At 33.8% G+C, this 25,373-nt stretch overlaps 2 protein-coding genes across 3 annotated transcripts; both read left to right on the forward strand.

Annotated features, from left to right (window-relative positions):
* LOC108198806 (RHOMBOID-like protein 1) lies at positions 1-4,030 on the forward strand. The gene is made up of 6 exons (XM_017366585.2): positions 1-455; positions 815-978; positions 1,081-1,244; positions 1,355-1,614; positions 3,103-3,229; positions 3,710-4,030. The coding sequence occupies exons 1-6, from the start codon at positions 139-141 to the stop codon at positions 3,827-3,829; spliced, it is 1,152 nt and encodes a 383-aa protein (XP_017222074.1). The 5' UTR covers positions 1-138; the 3' UTR covers positions 3,830-4,030.
* A 477-nt stretch (positions 4,031-4,507) lies between these two features.
* On the forward strand, positions 4,508-15,996 carry LOC108199945 (ribonuclease II, chloroplastic/mitochondrial). Of its 2 annotated transcripts, XM_017367978.2 has the most exons (14): positions 4,508-4,936; positions 6,508-6,667; positions 6,969-7,082; positions 7,181-7,258; positions 7,333-7,461; positions 7,677-7,895; positions 8,070-8,252; positions 9,271-9,333; positions 9,450-9,556; positions 9,636-9,785; positions 10,310-10,469; positions 12,924-13,319; positions 13,683-13,907; positions 15,282-15,996. In XM_017367978.2, exons 1-14 carry the CDS (start codon positions 4,656-4,658, stop codon positions 15,444-15,446), a joined length of 2,430 nt encoding a protein of 809 aa, XP_017223467.1. In that variant the 5' UTR covers positions 4,508-4,655; the 3' UTR covers positions 15,447-15,996. The 2 variants fall into 2 exon arrangements, with proteins under 2 accessions (XP_017223467.1, XP_063938770.1); XM_064082700.1 differs by lacking the exon at positions 6,969-7,082 and having other exon boundaries at positions 4,529-4,936.
* The last annotated feature ends 9,377 nt before the right edge of the window (positions 15,997-25,373 follow it).

A 25,373-nucleotide genomic window follows, 5' to 3' on the forward strand; every position in this document is an offset into this window, starting at 1 on the left:
GAATCACCCTCACATTCTTTGTCCTTCATTCAGGCATTTCATCAAACACTCCTGAAAAATCATCTTAAGCTCGAAAAAGATTCAAACTTTTTGCTCTGAGTTTGAATTTTGGTTAGGTTCTAGTGTGTTTTTTGTTTAATGGCGGGAAATCATCAACCCGAGGTTCAAATACGAGTGAATTCCAAGAGGGGTGGCAATGTGGTTCATCCGTTACACATGGGATCACCGGGAGGTGTGGAACGTAATGAGGTTGAGTATAGAGAGGTTAAGCAGTTCAAGAAATGGGTGCCCTGGTTGATTCCTTCGTTTGTGGTTGCGAATATTGTGATGTTTGTTGTTACGATGTATGTGAATGATTGTCCTAAGAACTCGGTTTCTTGCGTCGCTGATTCTTTAGGGAGGTTCGCGTTTCAGCCTTTTAAAGAGAATCCGCTTCTTGGACCTTCCGCTACCACGTAAGGCTCTCTCCTGTTTTTGATTCTGGTCATTCAGTTTTCATGTTGAGTAGTGATCATCATTGTATTGCATGCTCATTGTTAAATTGTTACTCGGAATTTTAGTGTCTGCTTGAATGTTGCTTCTCTCGACTTTGATACAGTGACATAAAGCATTTGCTTGACAAAGGGATATAATCAATATGTTGTTAAGTTTGGTTTTATGGACAATCTTGTTTATTTGGATCCCTATTGTATATTATTGATTTTGTACACAACATGCAATAAGTTTATCAACTTTAAGAGATGGTTATTTAATAAATTATGAAGCTTTATGATATGGATGAGCTTATCTTTGCTGGCTACTTGTTTTCCGTTAGGTTGGACAAGATGGGAGCTTTAGATGTAGATAAAGTAGTTGAAAAACACCAGGGATGGCGCCTTATCACCTGCATGTGGTTGCATGGTGGAGTTTTTCATTTATTAGCCAACATGTTGGGTCTTGTGGTAATCGGAATTCGACTAGAGCAAGAATTTGGATTTGGTATGTAGTCAGGCTGTATGCTGTTCTTTTTGGATAGAGATTGTCAGATTGTGATAATTTGTTCATTTTAATAACATAATTCTTTCCTTACTCATTCCACAGTTCTTATTGGTTTGCTGTATGTCATCTCTGGATTTGGTGGGAGTTTGCTTTCTGCTCTGTTTATCCAGTCAAATATATCAGTGGGTGCTTCTAGTGCACTTTTTGGATTACTTGGTGCAATGTTGTCTGAACTCATAACAAACTGGACCATCTATGCTAACAAGGTACATGCCAAACTACTGTTTATGATGGATTTATGAAAACCGTGAGTTTTAATTTATTATGATATTAAGCGGTCTGGACTCTAGATTATAATCCATATATGTGGTTTCAGGTAGCAGCTCTTGTGACCCTGTTACTTGTAATTGTCATCAATCTAGCAGTAGGTCTCCTCCCAAATGTTGACAACTTTGCTCATCTTGGAGGCTTTATCACTGGATTTTTGATTGGTTTTGTGTTTCTAATCCGCCCCCAGTTTGGGTGGGTCAGCCAAAGATACACGACTCCTGAATATTCTGCAACTTTGGCTAAATCTAAATTCAAGATGTATCAGCGTATACTCTGGATTGTTTCTCTGATCCTTGTGATTGTCTGGTGAGTCCCAGAAAATAAAGTAGCTATATCTATAAATAAGATAGTTTTTAGCTAATGCGCGCGCGCGCGCCCACACACGCACCCCTCCACTAGGCCTTGAACCCTCGACCTCTTATTACCAAGAGTAGAGCGGCATTGCGAGACTAAGTTCTGCAGAGAAAAAGAAACATAGCTACTAAAATCCACATGTTTCTAATCACAGAGAAAAAGTAGTATAAACAGAATTTTTAAATAGCTTTTATGTAGCTGGTGTCTAATGCATATGATTACTCATTAGGAAAGCAGAAACATGTGGACTGCACTTACACTTGCCATTGCTTCCTTTACATACAGAATATAATTGTGATTAATAATTCTAATCACAACGAATCCCGTAAATCATCCAATATTAATTTAGAAAATATACAATCTTTAATATAAATATTTAATAAATTTAAGCAGGATGGAACAACAGAATGAGAGTGATTAGAATATACATGGTTGGGTGCAAACATTATTCTTGTAATTTGGCCACAATATCCATATAAATCCCAAATCTCATTATATACCATATCTGATAGTCTATTCATTTCAAGATCCTGATAGATATCTTTTGCTTTTAGGCGTAATTTCATGTAAAAGTTCTCTAAAAAAAAAAATCGCCACCAATATAGATGTACATAAGTATATTCTTTATTTTAAACAACCATGGGAAATAATACTCGAATCTCATCAACTTCTCAGGGATTCTTAGATGTACTATCATGTCATGTCTAGCAACTAAGTATGCAATTAGGAGATCAATTTTGTTGAAAAAATGAGAGGAGTTTTGGGTAACATTTCCCATCATCATTATCGATGAATACAACCATGAATATCATGGGTATGCATAAATACGTCTCGCAAATGACTTGTATTCATTAATTTTAATGATGGTATATATTAACCAGAAATCGTCCCATTTTAGAATAAGTTAATATCCTAAATCCTAATGGCATACTTTGTTGGTAGATTGGACAGGCTTGCATGTATTTTGCCTAGCATTAAAGTCCTCCTGATTCTATAATCTGACAGTGCTGGAGAAGTTGATGAGCTTTGTTTATTATTTTCCATGGCTGTTTGAGGACTAAATTATATTTAGTAGCTATTTATTTCAAGTGCTAACTGACCAAGAAAAAACGCTTGAGAGCGAGTTATTGAAATGTAGCAGAAGGTATGCATGTATTCAGTATATAGTTGTAGAAATTTCAATTGATACAATTAATCAGAATTTTGTATTTAATTTTTTTCTCAGAGCAATGTAGCTATTAACATTAATGTTGCAAACTATGTGATGAATAAAGTGTTTCTGTACGGTGAAGTATGTGGTACTGTAGTTTTTAGTATCCGATTATGAAATGCTATTAGGTATTAAACAATAGAGCCATTGTTATTCTAATACAAAAACGAAATAATGATTTTTGTAATATGTTGAGTATTTTAGTTAAAGTTTTTGATTATTTGTACCAGGTTGGTCATTGCTCTAGTCATGCTTCTTCGTGGAGTTGATCTGAATGATCATTGTTCATGGTGCCATTACATGAGTTGTGTACCTACTTCACGGTGGAGCTGCAACTCGCAAACTGTTTCGTGCACGGTAACAAGTTCTTCCTGTGATCATTCCTATAATGGGTTTAATATATTTTGTTAAATCAAAGCTAAAACCCCAACTAAACCCAGGAGTTTGCCCGTCTCGCATCACTTGTTGAACCTTTCTTTGTGCAAAATAATATTTTAAATATTTTACACGTCCGGATATTAGAATAGATAGTTATACATGAATTGTGGTAATTTGATTCAACCGAGTTTGCATATGTACCCATTGGAGATCATTGCATGACCTCAGGGGCCGTATATCAGCATCATTCTAATTACTGCCTAATTTGTCGAGGCAGCTGAATATCCTGATTCTTGAAATTTAGATGAACTTCGCTGTGAGCAATTTGTGCTGTTTATTTTAGGAAGAAGCAGTACTTGATTTTGGGAAACTATAAAACTCTATATTTTCTTAGACTTGAATTGGAACTAATCATTATCGATTTTTCTTTTGGCCAAATTTTATGGATTGTTATTGCAGTCGGACCAAAGAAGTAACCAGCTCGTCTTAACGTGTTCAAACAACAAAACCAAATCATATGACTTGCTGAATGCAACCCCATCTCAGATCCAGGGACTATGTAGCCAGCTCTGCCGATGATATTTGAACCTAGCTACTCTTAACAGTTAACTGCAGAATGTTGGAGACCGAAATTTATTGATACAAAATGTTGTTTGAGTTAAAGGGACTATACAATGTTGGTACAATGTTAGTGAAGGAACAGCAAATGAGCCAGTATAGAAAAATGTATTAGTTGATATTTCTTTGAAAATTAATTAAATAGAAGATCTAATTCCAGTATTTGGGTTAAATTGATGCAGCTAGAGTATAAATTTGTAATGGCTCTGATCAAACTGAAGGTTATGAGAACTCCTAGTTAGAAATGTTAGTACTGGGCTCCAGGGCCCGATCTAGACACAAAATTTTAAATCACTGATTTTTCAAAACCTCGTCTTTGTGATATATTTTTTTGTTATTAACTCTTTCATATAATAATCATTAAATATTTACAAATATTATTTGAAATAATTGTTATCGATTCTAAAATTCATTATTCTCTCAATTTTTCAAATTATATATATTTTCAAATTACAATAACAAAAATCAATTTACATTTATATCGACTTTGAATAAATAATATTATTCTATATTATCACAAATTTCAAAACTTTTAGATAAGCCGATAAGATTTATTGATTTCAATTGCATATACAAATTCAAAAAATTTATAATCTCAAAAAAATAATAAATATTTTCCGATTCCTGCCCGCTAATTTTAATTTACTGAGGTTTATTCATCAGTCATCACACATTGTTTCATCGTCATCTTGCTCTTCCTTCTATCTAACATGAACCCTTGAGTACACAACCAACCAGTAAACACCTATACACACACTATACATACACAAACATTTCACCTCATCTCATGGCGGTCTCTGTACGCGCCGTGAACAACTGCGCCGTCCTCCGCTCCGTCGCCGCGCCGCCGTTATCCGTTATCCGGCACCGGAACTTCACCTCCTTACTCCAGTTCCGAGATTCTCGCCGCCGGAGCTCGAAATTTTCTGAGATTAGATACTCATTTCATCAGTCGAGATGCGTGTTAGGTGTTCGAAGCTATTCGCTGCAGAGTCTGTTCGATTCTATTATGGAAGAGTTTGAAAGTATGCGAAAAAATCGCAGCAGAGTTTCTGCCACTAAAAACAAGTAACCTATCGCTTCTTGACAAAAATGTTTTGTAGTTTGCATATGTAATTGTGTTTATTCCGTTATATGTTTGATTTCGGCGCGGAAAGTTTAATTGAGGAGGTGAATGTTAGGATTGTCGGCTTTTGCTGTTAAGTTTTGTAACACGGAATGATGTCACTTGTTAATTGTGGAGGTGAATGTGAATGTGAATGTGTAAATGAGATGAGATTAGTGTGAAAAGGTGAAAGTTAGGATTATCGGTTTTTGCTATTAGGTTTTAAATGATGTCACACGCTGTTTATGGAGGTGAATGTGAATGTGTGAATGAGAATAAGATTAGTGTTAGAGGTGAATGTTAGGATTATCAGCTTTTGCTGTTACGTTCTATAGCGCGTAGTGATGTTTCACGCTAATTGTGGAGGTGAAAATGAATGTGTCAATGATAATGTGATTAGTATAAGGAGGTGGATGTTAGGATTATCAGCTTTTGCTGTTACGTTCTATAGCATGTAATGATGCCACATTCTAATTATGGAGGTGAATGTGAATGTGTAAACGAGAATAGATTAGTGTAAGGAGGAGAATATTAGGATTATCGGCTTTTGCTGTTATGTTTTGTAGTGAGGATTAGTGTAGACGAGAATAGATTAGTGTAAGGAGTAAAGATGTCACACGCTAATTGTGGAGGTAAATTTGAAAATGAGGATGAGATTGGTGTTAGTAGCTCTCATTATATATTTAAATCTGTGAAATGCGAGTAGATAATTTTTGGAAATTATTAGTACAGATAACGCTAGTTGAAGAGGTGAATGTGAGATCTCCGGAGAGTTTCGGAAATTAAAATGAGTACTCTAGATAACTTTACATTGAGTTTATATTAACATATACGTACAAATATGAGCTTAGTATCTGTTGTTACATCCTCTAACCCATAGCAGTCCTGAATTAGCTCAAGGTGCATAGAAAGATAATTGTACATTAATTTAGTGTTTTTTTAAAACTTATTGTTTAGATTTTTGATTAAATAAATAAGCATGGAATCATATATATAAGAAAGTTAAAGGCACTGCGTAGATAATAAGAATTTTCCTAACAGTCTTCTTTTGTTTTTTTTAATTGTAATGGTCAATTGCAGAAATTAATATACTCACGCATGCATGCCTCCACTAAGGCTTAACCCCAACCTCTTGATACCAATTCATGAGGGGTATCCACTAGGCTACAAGGCTAGGAATGTTTTCCCATCACATTGATAACTAAAGAACTACTTTCTGCAATATGTAGAGGTGCAGACTGCAGTATTAAAGGATCATTGGAATAGGAAAAGACAACTGTAACCTAACAATGGAGATTGTTAAAGAACATAAATCCATTACTTGTTTCGCCGGGTCTGACATAACATATAACTAATTGGTAAATTAACAACACATTAACTACCTGTTCTTATTGACGGGCTTTCTTAAATTTTGTATTTGAAGTTTTTAAATTAAGGTAGATACAGTTGTTGTCCAGAATATGAGCAATTTAATTGTTAAGTTACGTAATTTCAATTGTGTGAATTAAATTTCTTGCTAAATGAATTTTTGCAGATTAGAAATTATAACCAGTGAAAACCTTGTTGAAGATAAGGTGGAAAAGAGGGCACTAAAAAAGGGGCTGTTGCTGGAGTTTAAAAAAGATTCTGAAAGGTTTTTGCTAGCAGTTACTCAGAAACCTGATGGCCGGAAGAACTGGATGGTTTTTGATCAGGTCTTTGTAGTAACAAGTAGTGCAACATGTGTTTTTTTTTTTTTTTTGACTAATATGGCTTATAGCCTTACAATTTTAGTATCTGTTCTAAGATATTCTCGAGGTGAGCCAGAGTCGAACCCAGGACCTGGGCCAACAGAGGATAAGCCCTTAACCACTTGGGCTATCCAATCGTGCTCAGTAGTGCAACATGTTAAATATGTTTCTAGGAGTTAAAATTTAAAGGGTTTCTTGCATTTTTTGTATTAAAGCAAACATTTTGCTTTGACCTAATTTATATTTTCTTCATTACCATGCGCAGAATGGTGTCACAACTTCTATTAAACCACAACAGATAACTTATATTGTTCCTGGTGTCGAAAATTTTAACAACACAGATATTTCAGATTTTATTCAGAAGGCTCATAATAACTTGGTTAGTTCCCATTGTTGCATAAACTTCAATGGCAGTTTCACTATTTTTCTTTATTTCTACATAAAAATAAAGTTTCTTCAATTCTTCTGTGAACACAGGATACCACGCTTCTTGAGTTTGCTTGGGTTGAGCTTTTGGAGAGTAAGAAGTCTGTCACTACAGAAGAATTAGCTGAGGTATATCCTCTCAGTTTAATGGATTATGTATTGTTTGTCTTCTAAGGAATAATGATGGTAAATCATAATAACAGATGATTTTTGGTAGTTCGGAGCCTCTTGAGAGCTATTGTGCTCATCTATTGGTTTCAAGAGATGAAATATACTTCACATCTGTACATAGCAAAGGTCCTGCAGTTTATGGACCCCGAACCACTGTTCAGGTATGTGTGGTACTTGCAATTTACTTCATCTTCTCTTGCGTAATCTAAATTGATCTCCAACTTTTGGTCACCTGGTTTGGAATGGGTAATAAGTATCCCGATTCCCGAATCTGAAGGTTGCACACTGAAAATAAGTCATTACTTGCTATTACTATATAAAATTGATTAGGCAATCATATGTTGTGCTATTGTACTCTTTAACTTTTAAATATTAGGTAGAAGAACGTCAACGCCGGAAGCTTGCTCAGGAAGCTGCTGATAAGGAATTTGAGGAATTTATCAAATTACTAAAATCTGCCAGGGGACTGCCTCTAAATTCGAAGCCCCCCAAATCTTCATGGAAAGTTGATGAGAGTGTTTGGCGTAAAATTGAATCTCTTGAAGCTTATGCCCTTGATGCTTGCAAAAATGATGAACAAAAAACAGCAGGGACGGTAATATTTCTGCTTAGATTCTAAGATTTGATGATAGTGTAATATTAAGTCTATTTATCTAAAGATGTTTCTAATTGATTAAGGAGCCTTTAGGCAATTGGTAGAGGTGGAATATTGTTTAAGGTAGAAGCAAGTAAGAACATTCCTAGTAATATCTATTCTTTTCTGAATTAGATCTTGAAGGCAATGGGAATGGTTAATAAATCTTCTTCAGCAGTTGGTCTCCTCATTGATATTGGGTATTTCCCGGTGCATGTAAATCTCGATTTGTTAAAGCTCAACATTCGTACAGATTATGAAAGTGATATTCTATCTGCTGCTGAAAATCTTCTCTTGGAATCATCTGACGCAGATGAGGTGTGGTTGCTTGCTTTTTTTTTTAATATTTATCCACGAAGTAAGAAGTTCTCTTGCTTTTTAAATCGCTATTATCTTACCTTTTTTAAGATAAAAACTTATGAGCATTCAGAAATTGATGTAGGCCTTACAAGATATTCATTACTCATTAGAAGATTTGGTGATTTTATATTAGGAAATATAAGCCTTTCTTTTCGTAGGCAACAGTTGCACATTCAGCTGTTGCACCTATCATGTGATTAAGTTTTACCTGCTTAGTGTTTTAGTGTTCAATTTCTTGTACCAGAAGTTGTGTGCATGTAGTAGCTGAGGCACGCACAAAGCTTCCCCTGTCTGCCTGTACTTCTGATATATCACATGAAAAGATGTAGCGGTTCTTGCTCTTTTGAGAGAGTTGTGATGTTTGACGGCTTGTTAGTTATGATAGGAAGAGCGGTTCTGGCCAATAACAGCAACATCTTCCTTTGTGAGGACATTTAGATTGACTCCTGATAAATATATCTTGTTGAGCAAGTACAAAAGAGATCCTTATTTTTTGTACAATTTACACAATTTTGGTGCCACACTGTACTAGACTACTGGGGACTTGAGAACACTAAAATTTTGCTAGGATGGAGAGAATTAAGAAGTTCAGGTACTCGAACTACCATAACCTGTGCTTCTACTTGGTGAACTATGTGTAGTTATGATCCTGTTACACCAAGGCTGCATGATCCTTGTATCCCGTTTACCGAAAATATCAAATTTCTGTGCTCAGTGTTTGGTTTCCTTGGTCAATCTTGAAAAAAAGGTCAATTTATTAACAGAGAGTATTCAAGTTGTTACTTGCCGAGTCTAGAATGTTGTAATTTCAGCTTATACAAAGATCATATTTTATACCAGCACATGTAAGAAACGTGCCATCTTTTTTTAAACCAGCTGACTTTAAAATGGAGCATGGTTTGGATCATGCTCAGTATTAGTTTATTTGTTGGCACTTCTTATAGCCACATATTCGTAATGATGTTACTTTTTTTAGGTGGACAGAGTAAATTTGACTCACTTGAAGGTTTATGCAATTGATGTCGATGAAGCTGATGAGGTAAAAATATGATTATTCATCAATCTTTAGCACGAATTTTGTAAACCTTTCTCAAACATTGATCTTATTCAGTTCAATTAACTGACACTAAGTTGCTGCTCACCAAAATTGGTCAGCTTGATGATGCATTAAGTGCATCAAGACTGCAGGATGGAAGGATTAAGGTCTGGATACATGTTGCAGACCCAAGTAGTTTAGTTCAACCAGGTAGCATTTTGGACAGGTATGTTGGTTTACCTTGCAACCCGTAGGAATTTTTAGGAGCTTTTTGTGTTTAAATGGGTAAAGTTTGTGGCCTACAGGGAGGCATTTAAAAGAGGAACTTCAGTGTTCTTACCAACTGCTACTTATCCAATGTTCCCCGAAAAGCTTGCAATGGAAGGGATGAGCATGAAGCAGGGAAAGCTTTGCAATGCAGTTACAGTATCTGTTGTACTGCATTCTGATGGCAGGTAAACTGTCAAATAGTTGTCACTTAATGTTACCTAGTTTTTATAACTTATTGGCTTCCATACTAGTTGTCCCTTTGTGTAGTATGTTTCTAATCATTTTAGGTGCGTGTGTGATGCATTAAAATGTACTCGTAACTAATAATGCGAGTATCTCTACATGCCTATGGTAACATAATACACATGTTGCTTCTCATTGTACTCATGCACACTACAGAGACAGATAACTGTTGCGAGACTTGAATTTAACTCCCTCAAGAAATTGAGCAAACAAGCACCAAAACCCTTGAATTTGTATAATTTATGATCTTCCATAGAATGTTTTTTGTATAAACAATTTCCGAAGTTCTGCAAAAAGTAGGGGAGAAAGGTAACCACTAAAGCTAAGATCTTAGGTTATGTACGGTACATTAACAAAGTAAGTTATGCGAATGATCTTTGTCGCCAAACATGCTTGGTTTGAGCAATAAATTGGCATTCACGTCACGGTGTACAGGATTGCATTGATGCTTGGGTACTTTTTGCAGCATTGCAGAGTACAACATTGAAAATTCTTTTATCAGACCAACTTATATGCTGACATATGAGAGTGCTTCGGAGCTTCTTCATTTAAATCTCTCGGAGGAAGCTGAACTGAGACTTTTATCCGAGGCTGCGGCACTTAGGTTGCAATGGCGACGGGAGCAGGTTGGGATTTAGTTTCATAATGTTTTATGTGTACATAAAGTTTTTTCAAGATCTACTGAACTGATTTATTCCGCTGGATACAAAGTAATGAGAAGTGGAGGGGTTCATCTGTTTGTCATATATATAGACTAAAAATATATTAAATTGTTTATGATATGTAAAAAATATAGACATGTACTCTTTTGAGTCACGGAAAGGAGATTACATCCTAAACAACAGCTCACATATCCAATTAATTACTCCCTCTGTCCCTCTCATTTCTTTACAGTTACTATTTTGGGATGTCCCTCTCATTTCTTTACATTACTATAAATAGTAAGTTTTTCTCATCATTACACCCACTATCTTCCCCTACTATCTCATATTTAACAATAAAAACTAGTATTACACCCACTACTTTCCGAGAAAAGGCCCCCAATAACCTAATTTAGTGTTGAAATGCCTTGAATAGCACAATCTAAAGTAATGGCCCCTCCCTGTCACACCAAGACGTTACTTCGTTTCACGTTAGCCTCAACCACCACAACGCAACATCATCTTGAGTTGCCCACTTTTGTTTTTTTCTTTTACCTTTTTAAGTTTCAAAAGTAATTTTGATAACCCATAATAAAATAATAAAATAATAATTGGAACGTAAATTAACCGTCGTTAATATTTTAAGATTCATTTGGGTTTGTGAGGCACTTAAGCCGAGAAACTATACCTAAATGACCTCACCCACCCTCTATATGTCATCACCCACCCCCTATATGTCATCACCCACCTAGGGCCCACGCTCACCATGACTGAATCGACCTCGGGCCCGCTAGGGCCTCGCCAAGGCTCCTCACAGAACCAAATTAAAAAATTAATCTTTTAAATATATTTTAATAATTGTTAATATTTTAGGGTTCATATTTGGGTCTTAGAATGATTTATTTATACTTTAAATTAAATTGGCCGACGGTTAGGGTTTAGGATTGAGGGTGTAGGGCCGGTAGGCCCTACTCCGTCGAGCCTAAACCCTAATTAATGCGAGGCTGAAGGGGCCTTGAAGCCGAGAAACCGGCGGAATAAATAAATTTACAATCGTTAACATTTAGGGTTTAGGTTTGGGTTACAGAATGATTAATTCGTACTGTAAATTAATTGGCCGAACGTTAGGGTTTAGGATTGAGGGTGTAGGGCCGGTAGGCCCTACTCCCTCGAGCCTAAACCTTAATTAATGCGAGGCTGAAGGGCCGAAGGCCCTGAAGCCGAGAAACCGGCGGAATAAATAAATTTACAATCGTTAACATTTAGGGTTTAGGTTTGGGTTGCAGAATGATTAATTCGTACTGTATACTAAATTAAAAAGATTAATCTTAAAAACATAGAATAATAATTTTTAATATTTTAGGGCCGTGAGGCCCTAAAGCTCAGGAACCGGAAAAAAAATATAAATTAATAATATTTTTAAAATAAAACAAAAAGTAATACGTCAAACGGTTTTTAAAATCACGTTTTGCTCTGAAACTACATTTAAAGTCACGTTTTGTTATGAAATGGTTTTGGAGTTTTAAAAAAATAAAAAACTTGATAAAACGTTAGCTTAAGCCACGTTAGTTTGTAAGGGGGAAACGTTTGTCGAAGTGGCGTTCTCCCCTTTTGATAAAATAATATTAGTAAACGTCAAGCGCAGTGACGTTTTAGCATGAACGGAAATTTAAGCGGCGTTTGACAGTCAGGGCCATTTTAAAGCAATGTGCCTATGAGGGCCTTACTTTTAGCTAATGTGACTGTCAGGGCCTACTCAAATCTATTATTAAATATTGATAGGTCCCACCACTTTACCCACATTTCATCTAACTTTACTCATTTTTTATACATTGTCTTGGTCTCCGTGTCCCCCTTCAATGTAAAGAATTGAGGGGGACGGAGGGAGTATGTGTCAACTGACACAAAACAATATATCTTTGTTTATAAAATTTTGAAATAGACTAGAATTGACTTTTTGTGGGAATGAATTTTTTTTGATCCAAACAAAATATCATGACCCATAATTACTAAGAACTCGTTTTTTTGGTAATAATAGGAAATTAAAAAAAGTTTTACATGCAAAAAAAAGAAAAAAGAAAAAGTTTCTGGGAAAGCTTGGGGTGGCTAAGGCGACCTATTGCCACAATCAGCGTCCACCTTGACACAGTGATGCATTGTTTTATAGTTGCATGAATCTGGACCTTAAAAAGCTATCTATGCTTATGGCTTGCTTTAGGTGCTTTAGTAAGACCATTTGTTCTCATGTCCCAGCTAGACTACAGTCCTTATTTCTCCTTCTTTAATGAATATTTAAGTCCACCTTTTATAAATGGTTTTTCTTGAAAAATGTATTTAATCTTATTTCTTATATTCCCATCCCCCCTCTGCTGAATGCTCATCATATATCACAAAAATTTATCCCTCTTGCACGTGATAATAAATATCTGTGTTGTTTAGGGTGCAATAGAGACAACCTCACTAGAAACACGAATCAAGGTGGCTAACCCAGATGATCCAGATCCAACCATTAAGTTATATGTCGAAAACCAAGCAGAGCCTGCAATGCGACTTGTGTCTGAGATGATGATATTATGTGGAGAATCTGTAGCTACCTTTGGCTCTTGTAATAATATTCCTCTACCCTATAGAGGGCAGCCCCAATCAGATATTGATTTATCTGCGTATGCTCATCTTCCTGAAGGGCCTGTAAGAACTTCTGCTATCATCAAGATCATGCGGGCAGCTGAGATGGATTTCAGGAAGCCTATCCGCCATGGAATAATGGGACTTCCTGGTTATGTTCAGTTTACATCTCCTATCCGCAGATATATGGATCTTCTTGCTCATTATCAGGTCTGCTTTTGTCATTCGTGATGAATTGTCCCTTTATATATGTTGTCAAGAAGATTATCTAGTGCAGTGGTCTTAAGTTGTATTAAGTTTTTAGCTATAGCCTATATGACTAGTGAGCCATTTATATTTTTGTTTTTTTTTCCCTGAAGAATATTTTTTGTCTTTCAAATATCTAATTTCAGTTTAATTTGTGTTTAACTTTGTGGATCCTTATTCATTGTCTCTGTGCATCATCTTTATTTAGTCAGCTTTCTATGAGCTGTGTTATTATTACCATCAGATCTGTAACATATTTGGTAAGCACGATCTTAGCTGCAATTTACAAAAGCAAAGATTTGATATAATTTCTTTATTTGTTTATAGGTGAAAGCATTTATAAGAGGTGAGAGCCCGCCATTTTCAGCTGGTCAGCTGGAACAGATGTCATCAAATGTAAATATGCAGGCTAAAGTTGCAAAGAAACTATTTAACAGCAGTCTGCGGTATTGGATACTAGAATACTTGCGAAGACAGCCCAAAGAGAAAAGGTTCCGTGCATTGATACTTAAATTCGTCAAAGATCGAATTGCAGCTTTGCTACTAACAGAGGTAAAAAGTAAAAACATAGCATTTCCTAGATGATGACACATCATGGCGTTTTCTAACTCATAACTTTATTGTAGCAATTTATAAATATTTATCAGTGAGAACGTTGCAGGAGATGCATTGCACAAGTATATTATAGTCAATTTGAATATGATGCCCCGGCTTCTTGATCTATTGCTGAACCACAACCTGTTGGGTATAAACCAGTCAAGATTCACTTGCAAATGTTTGGAATTTGGTTCTATTGAAGAAATGTATGGAAAAAAATCAAAGTAATTACTGACCTAACTAAATTAGTTTAGTACTGAAGTGAACTAAGCTATTTGGGTCTGTCTTCATAGGATTAAAGTAAGATTTATTCCCCCTTGCCCACTTCAGATAATAGTCTGTACTGTAAGGCAAAAAGTTGCCTTAATATTAAAAATCCATATTTCTAATTTTAGATTATAAGTAGCATTAAGCCCTTAATGGTATTACATATTATAAATAAATTTGGTTACGGGTTATATTAAACTATTCTAGATAAACGAGACTTTACGAGATGCTAACCTTAGTGCCTTCGTACTAAAGTAGGGATGACAGGTTTGCTATGCTAGAGTTCTGTTTTATTCTCTAGTAATTAAGAGATAAATGAGTCTTTTCTTCCTTGACATGACTGGTGGTGTTTGTTTCCTTGACACGAGTAGTCCTTTGTACTTTCCCTGGATGCTTGTACATTTTACTTTAATCACTTTTATTGGTTTCTGACATGCTTTATTAGATATTTGGAATTGGCCTCGGCAGGGCCATCTAGTACTTCTAAGAGGCCCGGTACAAAATTGAGAAAGAGGCCCTGAAAACAAAATTAAGGCAATTTTTGTTCACTTTGAATTATTTTATATACAGAAAAATTTAGACCATGCAAAGATCAGATGATGACAGGAAAGAAACACCAAAATAAGAGATGTACTTTATTCATAATGCAAAAGAACCTAAAAACATTATGCAATGTTGGAAATTAAAATGAGTGCATTTCTATTTTTGGCTTAAGATTATAATATTTTAATTATAAAAATTTAAACATGTTAAAATAAAATGCATATAAAATATTATAACTTTGGTCCCTTTACACAGTAGAAGCCCTAATTCGTCGTTTCACTTGGACATATTAAGTAGGCCGCATTTAGATGGAGGCTTTGTGTGTGAATGTATTTCGAAACTTATTACTTAATCAAAAGTAGATCTGAAGTTGCAAATATTATAGTATTGGAATGGCATCCTCTAACATGACTGGGATGATAAATACTTTTAGAGTTTCAGTTTCTGTTAAACCTTATTAATTATTGTCAGCAAAGGGGTCTTGCATTCTAGCGAGTAATATATTATTTCTGTTTGCAGGTAGGATTTCAAGCTACTGCATGGGTTTCTGTTGGGTCCCAGATTGGTGACGAAGTTGTGGTTCGGGTGGCAGAAGCTGATCCACGTGATGATTCTCTTTCCCTCAAGGAGATAGTTCAAGACTTTTCCAGCAGCAATAGTCAAGATATCAGCTCTGGTGCATGATTTGTTTTCCTTGAAAGAGGCACTTCTTTCTATTCCTTTCAGCTTTCAGCAGGTTTAGAAACTTAAATGTTTTGCCTGCACTGCTGAAATGACTCGTGCCAGTGACTACATAAAACTAATCATTCATTTAGTACAAGAATGTTCGCTAAAAATGGGGGCTCTGAGAAGTTTATTGACAGACTGGTTTAGTGCCCAAGAGAAAAGCTTCCACAATGCTGTGGTGGCGTGGTGCACATTCGTCCTCATCTCAATGCTGAAATATTGGTGTTAGAATACGAAAATTTTGCTTGATCTCAGAAATGAAATTATGAAGATTTTTGCCAACATCTGTTCGATACGTCTCCATGGCCAGGTTTTACTACATCCTTTGTATATTTATTTCTGCCTTCTGTAAAGTGGAGTTGGATGCCACACAGTAGTACCTAGAGTAATTAGATAGATATTTTACTTGTTACTGATTGTAACAATGCTAGCCGAGGGCTAAAATATGTCACTTTTAAATGCTAACATAATTACTGGTAATCATATACACGTAATTTTAACTTGTGTATCTTTGTTGCGTTTTTCTGTTTCTGCTCATATTCTCTGGCCTGTATGCTGTATGTATAGCTTGTTCGAATTTGATGAGTGAAAGAGAGAAGATATCAACTCAGGTAAATATGAACAGTGTCAGCAGCTTGTGTTGGGAGTTTGTCTAGCATGAATGGAGTTGTATGATCACTGTTCTCAGTTTCTGGCAAAAAATTGGAGTGGATATTGATCTGATTTTGTTGTGCCTTTGTGACTGACCGACTGGATTCATTTCACTCTAAGACTCTGAGAACCTGATTGGGAATCAGATGGATGATCTAGTTAACGATTTATGTTTCTGTGCATGGTTTATGTATTTAATGGCTCGACAATAAAATAAAGAGTGGGCGATGATGTCTTCACCATTCATCAGGATGCAGACTTTTGTGCTTGCGCGTTGTTTTTGGATACTATCAGAGTGGTTGATGTTGTCTCCAAAAATTTAAACAAATTACTTGGCATTCAGGAGAGGATTCACCGTATTCAGTTGCTCTTGGCATTCAGGAGAGGATCCATCGTATTTAGTTGCTCTTGGCATTCAGGAAAGGATTCATCTATTCAGTAGTTCGCACTGTATTTCTGATACTTCTTTCGATGCAAGGTTTTAGGTTTAGTTAAGAAATCCTATCAAGGTATCCTCTAAATGAAGCAGGCATGGGAAGTACAATTAGATCATCTGTCCTTTCAGTTCTGGGTGTTACTCATTCTACCAACAACCTCACATGCTAGTTTGAATCAAGTATTCTTCCAAGTCATTTTGCCCATCTTTCAAAGATTTACAAAATCTTCAGTCATCAAAATCTCGATATGTTTTGTTTGTTGGTGCATAGCTAGTATGAATACTACTTATCTTCATTTTGCATCCATGTTATTAGTTTGCTCTTTTTTGTAAGTAATTATTGTCTTGATTTGTCTTAATAAAGGAAAAGTCGAAAATTATGTACTCAAGGAGTCAAGGGTAGAAATTAGAATCATAAGCATGCTTTTCTCTTTTGTTTATAGATGTATGCAATGGAGCTTCTTTTCCTTGCATCTCGGTAAAGGCATCTCAAGATGGAGGTAACTACTGTTTTTTTATAGCCTTTATTGCATTATTAATCAAATAGATTTATTAATCAAACATTATCTATCATCACTATTTTCTGACAAGAACTTGCATAAATATTATATGTTCGGCAATATATAGTGGGTATTTGGGTGGGGCTTTTAAGTCCCGCTTCTGAAGTTTTAAGTCAGAAGCACTTATTCGTACCGTTTGTGTAAAAAGTTGAAAAGCATTTATAAAAAGTTAGGATTTTTAGCTTTTGTTTTTAGGATTTCTATTTTTTTTCCAAACACTTTAGTCACTTATAAGTCTTAACTAACTTCTAACTTCTACTTCACTTTTTTTTACTTTAAACAATAAGCACTTATTATAAGTTTATCCAAACGGTCCCAAGTTATTTTGCTCGTTTATAAAGGTTCGGAGTAATTAAAATGGCAGTCTTCTAAAATAACAAAGTTAATATCTGCACTGTAATATGAATGATTTGGATTGTGTCATACATACAAATATTCAATGATACATATAGTGATAAAGTTGATGACTACTCGAGGATAAAAGTTGTTGTGCACCATGTTAGCTCATGACTTCACCTTCTCTGTTTGTTGCCTCGTATCCATTTTTCGTTGCCGCTATTTCGCAAATGTAAATCTATAGATACTCCCTATCTCGCACAGTTTAACTTTTTTACCAGTCACAATCTACTTTAATAATTAACAAAAAATGTTGGACTTTATCTAGCTAGGATCCATGATTCCATGGCGTATATATTTAGCCTATAAGCCATGGTATTAAATTTAATCGAATTAGATAGAATTAATGTACTTTAATATTAAAAAAAAAGTAATGGACTTTATCTAAGGTCCATGACTCGATGATATATTTAGCTTGTAGGCTTATGGTATTAAATTTAATAGAATTAAATGCATAGATCTTAACAAGTCTCGTTTCTCGACTTCACAGGCCCTCTTCATTCATTCTACATGCCAAACCCATACACCTTTGTCCCCCAACAACACTCCTGAGCTATCCCATTTCTTCAATTTCATCATCTCATATCTCTGAATTTTTACTGCTTACAAAATTCAATCAAGCTAAGTAATCTTAATATATTTATTTTAAAGTATTTAGATAAATTCTTGACGAACAAATATTAGCCTTTATCACTTGATTTTATATAGTTTAGTCAATATTTATTCTTCTATATTCCTCCAATTTTGTAGTGTTAAGTAATAAATAGACTTAAAACAACTATATAAATGACAAACTTTGCCATAAGGTCTCTTTGAATAATAAATAATAAATATAATTTGTCGATATTCTGCCGAACCTAGAGTTTTTACGTTCTCGTTCTGAAGTCTCCTAAAAAACAACATTTTTGTTCCTGATTATTTAAACGCTGGACTCTTCTGAAAGTGACTATTTCGTTACTTGTTTATCTCAAGTGTAAAATTGACTATTATGTATCATGATGAACCTAATAATCGTAGATCTCCATCGTACACAAAAGAACATGCTCATTGCTTGGCCCTTGCTTAGTTGTTTTCTCATCCAAGTTATTATAATTAAACCTACAAACATCATTCTATTTCATCAAAAACCTTAATCAACTGATACCGATGGATGCAATTTCACTTTTAATATACTTTTTCATGCGGAGTACTACAAATAAATATGTATATATGAAGGTAATCCTTTACTTCTAGAAAATATTTCTCAATTCTATAAACAAATTCGAATACTAAATACAATCTCAACCGTCTTCTAGTATACAAATTGTTCTCCATAAATATAATCTCAATAGTCTTCTAACACACAAATTGTTCTCCGTTTTCTTTTGTAGCACACCATGATCAATAATCACTGTAATTGAGATGTCTTTCCCGAATCTGTTATCGTCGATTTAACGATTAGTTTCATACAGAAAAAAATGTAAAATTATTATTGAAATTGCTAGCAAAGTGGTCAACAAGCGTTAAGAAAACGATTAGAAAAACAAGAGATGACCGACAAATGAAGATTAATTATGACACAAAAAGTCACATGAGAATTCAGTTGCTAACCAAGTGGTACGGAACAAATGGAATCTGTGATAATGAGTAGCAGTAGAGTACACAACTCTGGTTTATTACTTAATCTTAGACACAAAGGAATCTATATCCAAACCTTAATTAATTAGCTTCAGGTTTTTTTTTCTTAATTACTCCCTCCGTCCCTAAATACTTTTCTCATTTGTACTTTTCACGTTTGTCAACACACACTTTTAATCAATAATATCTTTAGTTTTGTATTAGTATTAAATAAAAAAAATTCACTGTATTAAAGTACTCATAAATACGAATCCAACAAAATCACTCATGACTATATTTTATTTTATAGATTAGACGTAAATTAGTAATTTGTCTCATATTATAAACAGTGCCGACATTTCAAACGAGAAATGTTTTTAGAGACGGAGGGAGTACTTTCTTAAACCGGAATTAAAGGAATTATTATACAAGTCCATGTGAGTCTGCTGCATGCATCCCCATGAACGTGACCACGTATAAAAGTCAAATGCTAAACTATAATTTTGACATTATGCATCAAGTATATCAAGTTTAGTGGCTTCACTCCGCGAGTTAAGGCCGAACCGGTTCCGATGTACCATATTAATATTAATTAAATAATTATATGAAGTAATTACCAGATATATTAGAGTAATATAATAATATTTGCTATATTAATTTTGTTATATTAGTTACAGATTAAAATTATAGTGACTAATCAAATGTTGAAAAGCCAATAGGTCTAAGTACTTAATGATATGAGAGACGTGATTGGGATATCGTTGAATCAACTTTTTTATAAATATTTGAAATTATAATTTAGTATATCATACAAGACATCTCTTCGATTTGATCCGCGTGATTGGACTCATTTTTAGAATCAAACTAAGAAACATGATTTAATTGTTTTCAAAAAGTTCAAACATTTATATTTGAGGATGGTTGAAAGGAACGATACTACTTTAATTCTCCTCTTTTCATCCTTGTCAGTAAATTTATATAATTAACACGAATGCCTAATATTAATTGTGAAGGAATCAAAATTTTTAAAATATCACAAATTAAAATGCATAAATCTGAAATGCACACTTCATTTTCTAAAATAATTTGAGCATGACGAATTTATTAGCTTAATAATGTTCATATTATTGCAGGATTAATATAGTAAACCGAATGGATATATCCACATGGCTACACGTGGACGGAAAATTGGTTAAGGGCGATCTTGGTGGTGTTTTCACATGCATTTGTATGCTTCAATCTTGTCATATTTTTATTTTTTTGACAATGCAGGCTAATATGCCTTACAAATTAGTATCTGTTCTAATAATTCTCGGGGTGAGCCAGAGTCGAACCCGGTGTCCCGGGACAACAGAGGATAAACCCACCGCTGGGCTATCCAATCGTGCTCTGTCATATTTTTATTAGTTGAGGAAAGCTAGCGACTTCAATTGCTTTGATGACTAGGAAGATTTTCTAGATCTTATTGGTGGACGAGTGGGACCTTTCTTATTTATAAGCTTAGTCGATTTTCCTACGTGTAAATAAAGTGCAGCACTCTAACTAGTTAAACTGTATTACCACCCTTAGTTAATAAACCAGCAAGTTTTTCATCTTTTATAGTTGAAGATCTGCATTCAGATATATGCCGTACAGAGTCTTACACAAATTAGGAATAGGACATAATCGATTAAGTTATTTAAATTAATCGGGAATCAAGGATTAATTATAATAATAAATCAGGAAAATATAAATATTTTTAATATATTATTTAATGTTATATTAAATATTTATTGACAAATATATATTTCTTTTATGATAAATTTTACAAATGTTCATATTTAGAACTCTATAGCGTTTTTTTTTTGAAAAAAAAAGGAAGAAAGAACTCTATAACATTTTAACTTTAATAAATTATTATATACATTACGATTAAGAAAAATTTATAATAATTAATCATTTCAAAAATCAGATCGACCAATCATCTTATATAGGTGATTAATAGGTCAAATAGTTATTTTTAGAATACCGGTCATAAGCAAATATTGTTGCTCATACCTATACAGTTGTTGAAATTAATTTAGAAACAGAATTTTAAAACAGTTCAAAAGTATTGTCATATTTAGGATTTGGGATTAATTCTAACCATGCTTGCCGTCATATTAATTTTCAATATTATTATCAGGGTTTTCAATATTAGTCAAAATTGATTTATGAGATCTAATTCTTAGATACATCATATTATATATTTTTCAAATCTATGTATTTATATATTAGTGATCATGAAATTTATAAATTATTCTAAAAACAAGTTTAGAAACAAGTTTTGTCCCCTTATAAGGATCACCGCCCCTTATTGTTATATTAGGATTACTGTTTGATCAGACTAGCACGTCGTTAACTTTTTAACTTTTTATTGAAAGTAGAAGAGTATTATTAGCGACAAATTTGTTAAAAAATGCTTAAAGGACCGATGTTGGCGATGAGAGACAAAAGATGCTAAAGTCATGGAGCAGTAATTCGAGTCGGATGGCGAGCTCGCCCGACTCGAACTCGTTTAACTGAGTTCGGCTCGTTAAACACGAGGAGAATTTGAACAAAAGTTCCAGCTCGTTTAACTAAACAAACCGTCTTGACTCGATTCATGAAATTAGAAGAGTCGAGTTCGGGTGGAGGTTTAAACTCGATTAAGTATAAAATTATACGAGCCACACGCTCGACTCGTTAAAGCCACTCGTTTAGTTAAACGAGCCGCTCGACTCGACCCGTGAAATTTTACAAGTCGAGTTCGGACAGAGGTTTAGACTCGATTAACTGGACGAGCCATTTCAGCTCGAATCGATCAAACTTGATTCGAATTAGGCTCGCCTAGAAACTCGACTAACCTGACTCGAATTACGGCCATAGCTAAAGAAGAAAGACGTGGAGAAACGAAAGAAAGCAAACAACAATAAATAAGAGAAGGGCGGAACATGAAGGGCGGTGGGTTTGTTTGTTGAAATGTAGAAAAACAGATGAAGACATAATTATAAGCATGAGACCGGAAGCAACCACTCACTCTCACTCGCATATAATCCAATTCACATATCACTTGATGTGATTCATCTTGCATGCACCATTTTATTACTACCTCCATCCCAAATTAGATGATCCCGTTGATTTTGGGCACGTAACTTTAGGTGCATTGACCGTCTACTTTCAAAATTTATTTTTTTATGTTTTCTTTTGTAAATAAAAATTTCATATTTAAATATTTATTTGCAAAAATAAAATTTTAAAAATAAGTCATGTAGCTATGCGGTCAATGAACCTTAAACTATGTGCCCAAAGTCAACGGGGTCATCTAATTTGGGATGAAGGGAGTATCTCCTTTATGCGGCTATGGTTCCTCTCGGTCACGCTTTATGTGCTATGCGACGCTAACAAATGGTCGGTTCGATCAAAATCAAACTGATCAGAAATATGTGAAACTCGAAATTTAATATTGCAGAAATCATCTTTCAAATCGAACCGAAACTGACCATGATACTTTATTTTCTCAGTTCGGTTTCAAAAGATTTGAACTTTTGCAACCTGAAATTATGTTTTTACAGACCGTATCGCACCGAAGTTATAACCGAACTGATCGCATTTTCAGGAAATTCCAACTAACCAGACTAAAATTCTAATGTTAGACTTTTCAATTACGGTTCGGTTTTACTCAACCCTACACTTACATGAAACTGAAATCTCAAAATAACTCGAGAGCTCAAATAATTTTTAACCGAATTTTAATTTATTTTTTTGGAATTTAACCAAGCTACATTTAGATATTGCAGTTATTTTACTTTTTTTTGCCAGCGATATTGCAGTTATTTAATTATATGTGAAGGTGCGACAATTCAACTGATTTTTCAAAATTAATCGAGCTGTGTACATTTATCTTTAGATTTAAAAATTCGGAACTTTAGCTCCTTAAATAGAAGAGGCACATGGAGTTAACATATTGATGTGACTCAACACCATAACATATATATTGAACATATTTAAACTTCAGAGTTGGGAATAAATTTCTGTATCAGTCGGTTTGTGAAAAATCTACTTGCCACCAGATTCTTTACGGTTTCCTCTTTTAGAGGTCCCACTCATTTTTTTACATTACAAAACTTTCCTAAAATAGTTAATGGGTCCCACCACTTTCCCACTTTTTCTCTAGTTTTCACACATATTAAGAAACAATTAATGTAATGGTTTTATCATCATCTTTCGACAACTAATCAGCTTTCATACATATTAATTACGTATCTCATTAATTATTGTGTATTGGACCTTCTCTCACTTCAAATTACACTATACATTCATAATGCTTCTAAATATATTTATAAGGGATGGTTGGTTGTATTTAATACTATATTAGAAATAGTATAAATTTTACATGGGTTAAAGAGTATGACACATATTATGAGAATTTTTTTTTTGGCAAAGTGGACACTTAAAATGGGATGGAGGGAGTACATATTTCTTAACTTCCGTGCCCAAACCCAATGTAAACAATTGGGTGGGACGGAGATTTATTTGAAATAGACAAATAGTATATAAATTCATCAATTTGGTCTTTTACAAAGATAAGTATTTTTAAATGTTTATTTTATGTGTGATAAATTACTTATAAAAAAATATAGTCTTTCTTACATTTTTATAGTGAAAAGTGTTTAATTCTAAAAATAAATAATTTGGCGAAATCTAGCTTATTATAATAAGATTTTATTTTCGGAAAACGTACCTGATATCATATTTGATGATAAATGTTAATAAAAAATTTCATATTTCTTTCTTAGGAGAATAATTATTTATTCTTTAAAATATTTATTGTTAAAAATAAGAGACGTAAATCAAAACAATCCAAAGTGGCGTTTAAAAAAAAAACAATCCTAAGTGAATTTATCTTTGCTCTTTTTTCTTTTGGTAATTCAGTTACCTTGTTTTACGACGATAAACTTACATTTATACTTTTATATTATACTTGATGATCAAGATTGAGTGTTTAAACTGTATGGTATTTTGACTCTAATGCACCAAATCCCACTATAATGATATTTAATTTATTACGACAAATGAAAAGATAAATATCACAAAAATGAGTAGTGAGTAGTGACGAGGTAGTAAATATAATACTCCCTCCGTCCCTTTTTACATGTCCAGTTTGACTGTTGACCAGTCAAATTGACTATATTTTGACTGAAATTTATATGTATCATGTAATTGTGAAAAATAATAAAAATTATACCATTAGAAAGTATATTTAGTCTATTTAAATATGCAACTTTCAGATTTTAGTAATAATGAATGAATAATTTATAATGTTTAATCAAAAATTAATCAATTTGACTCTTCGAAAAGCAAAGTGGACATGTAAAAGGGGACGGAGGGAGTATCAAGTTCTACAAACAAACTTGATGTGGACTAAAAGGAATACTCGAGTATTTTTCTTATTACAAATTATTGAATTTCTTAATAGTTACGAAATACTTCAATTTGCCTCGCATAAAAAAGATGTAAATTATTACTGCCTTGCATACCCACTCTGTTTTCGTATATATAGTTTCGCCTTTTCATAATTGTTGTGTTCGGTTACAATAACAATTTGTCCTAGCATATACACTTATAATTCACCAGTCTAGTAGCCAAAGTAATTTTCAGGCGACGAGCCACTTACACTAATTAATAGGAAAATAAAAAAAAGTTAAAAAATTCTTTTTATATATATAAAGAAGCAAATAAAATTTTAATAAATATAAATATTTTTAGGCACACATATTTTTAATTTTTATTTTAAAAAACACCAAACCTACTTTTAAATATTTTCATAGGATATTTGTTTGATTAATTTGATAAAAACATTATCAGTTCATAATATTGTCAATTCATTTTTTACTCTTTATTTTTTGTTTGGAACTTTTTTTTTTTTTTTTTGGGATTTTAGATATCTCATGCCCATGACGCGGGGTCATTTTACACCGATATCAGTTGTTTAGGTTAAAAAAAACAATGATAGACGAGTTTTCGCCTTCTAAATCTGCGATTTGCAAGTGGCATACTTTCCTTAATTTGTTCGGTTAATTCATAATTAATTGTTGCATACTTCAATTATACGTATAAATGCATGATAAATTGTGTATAAATTACTTTACGGAGGTTTCTTCTGTTCGTAATCATCATTTAGGGAATAGTTTGCAGAAATTAGATATTAAAGAGTAGAAACAAAATCATGCACCGAAAACCTAATAA

Source organism: Daucus carota, chromosome 8, assembly GCF_001625215.2.
Source record: "Daucus carota subsp. sativus chromosome 8, DH1 v3.0, whole genome shotgun sequence".
Lineage (NCBI taxonomy): Eukaryota > Viridiplantae > Streptophyta > Magnoliopsida > Apiales > Apiaceae > Daucus > Daucus carota.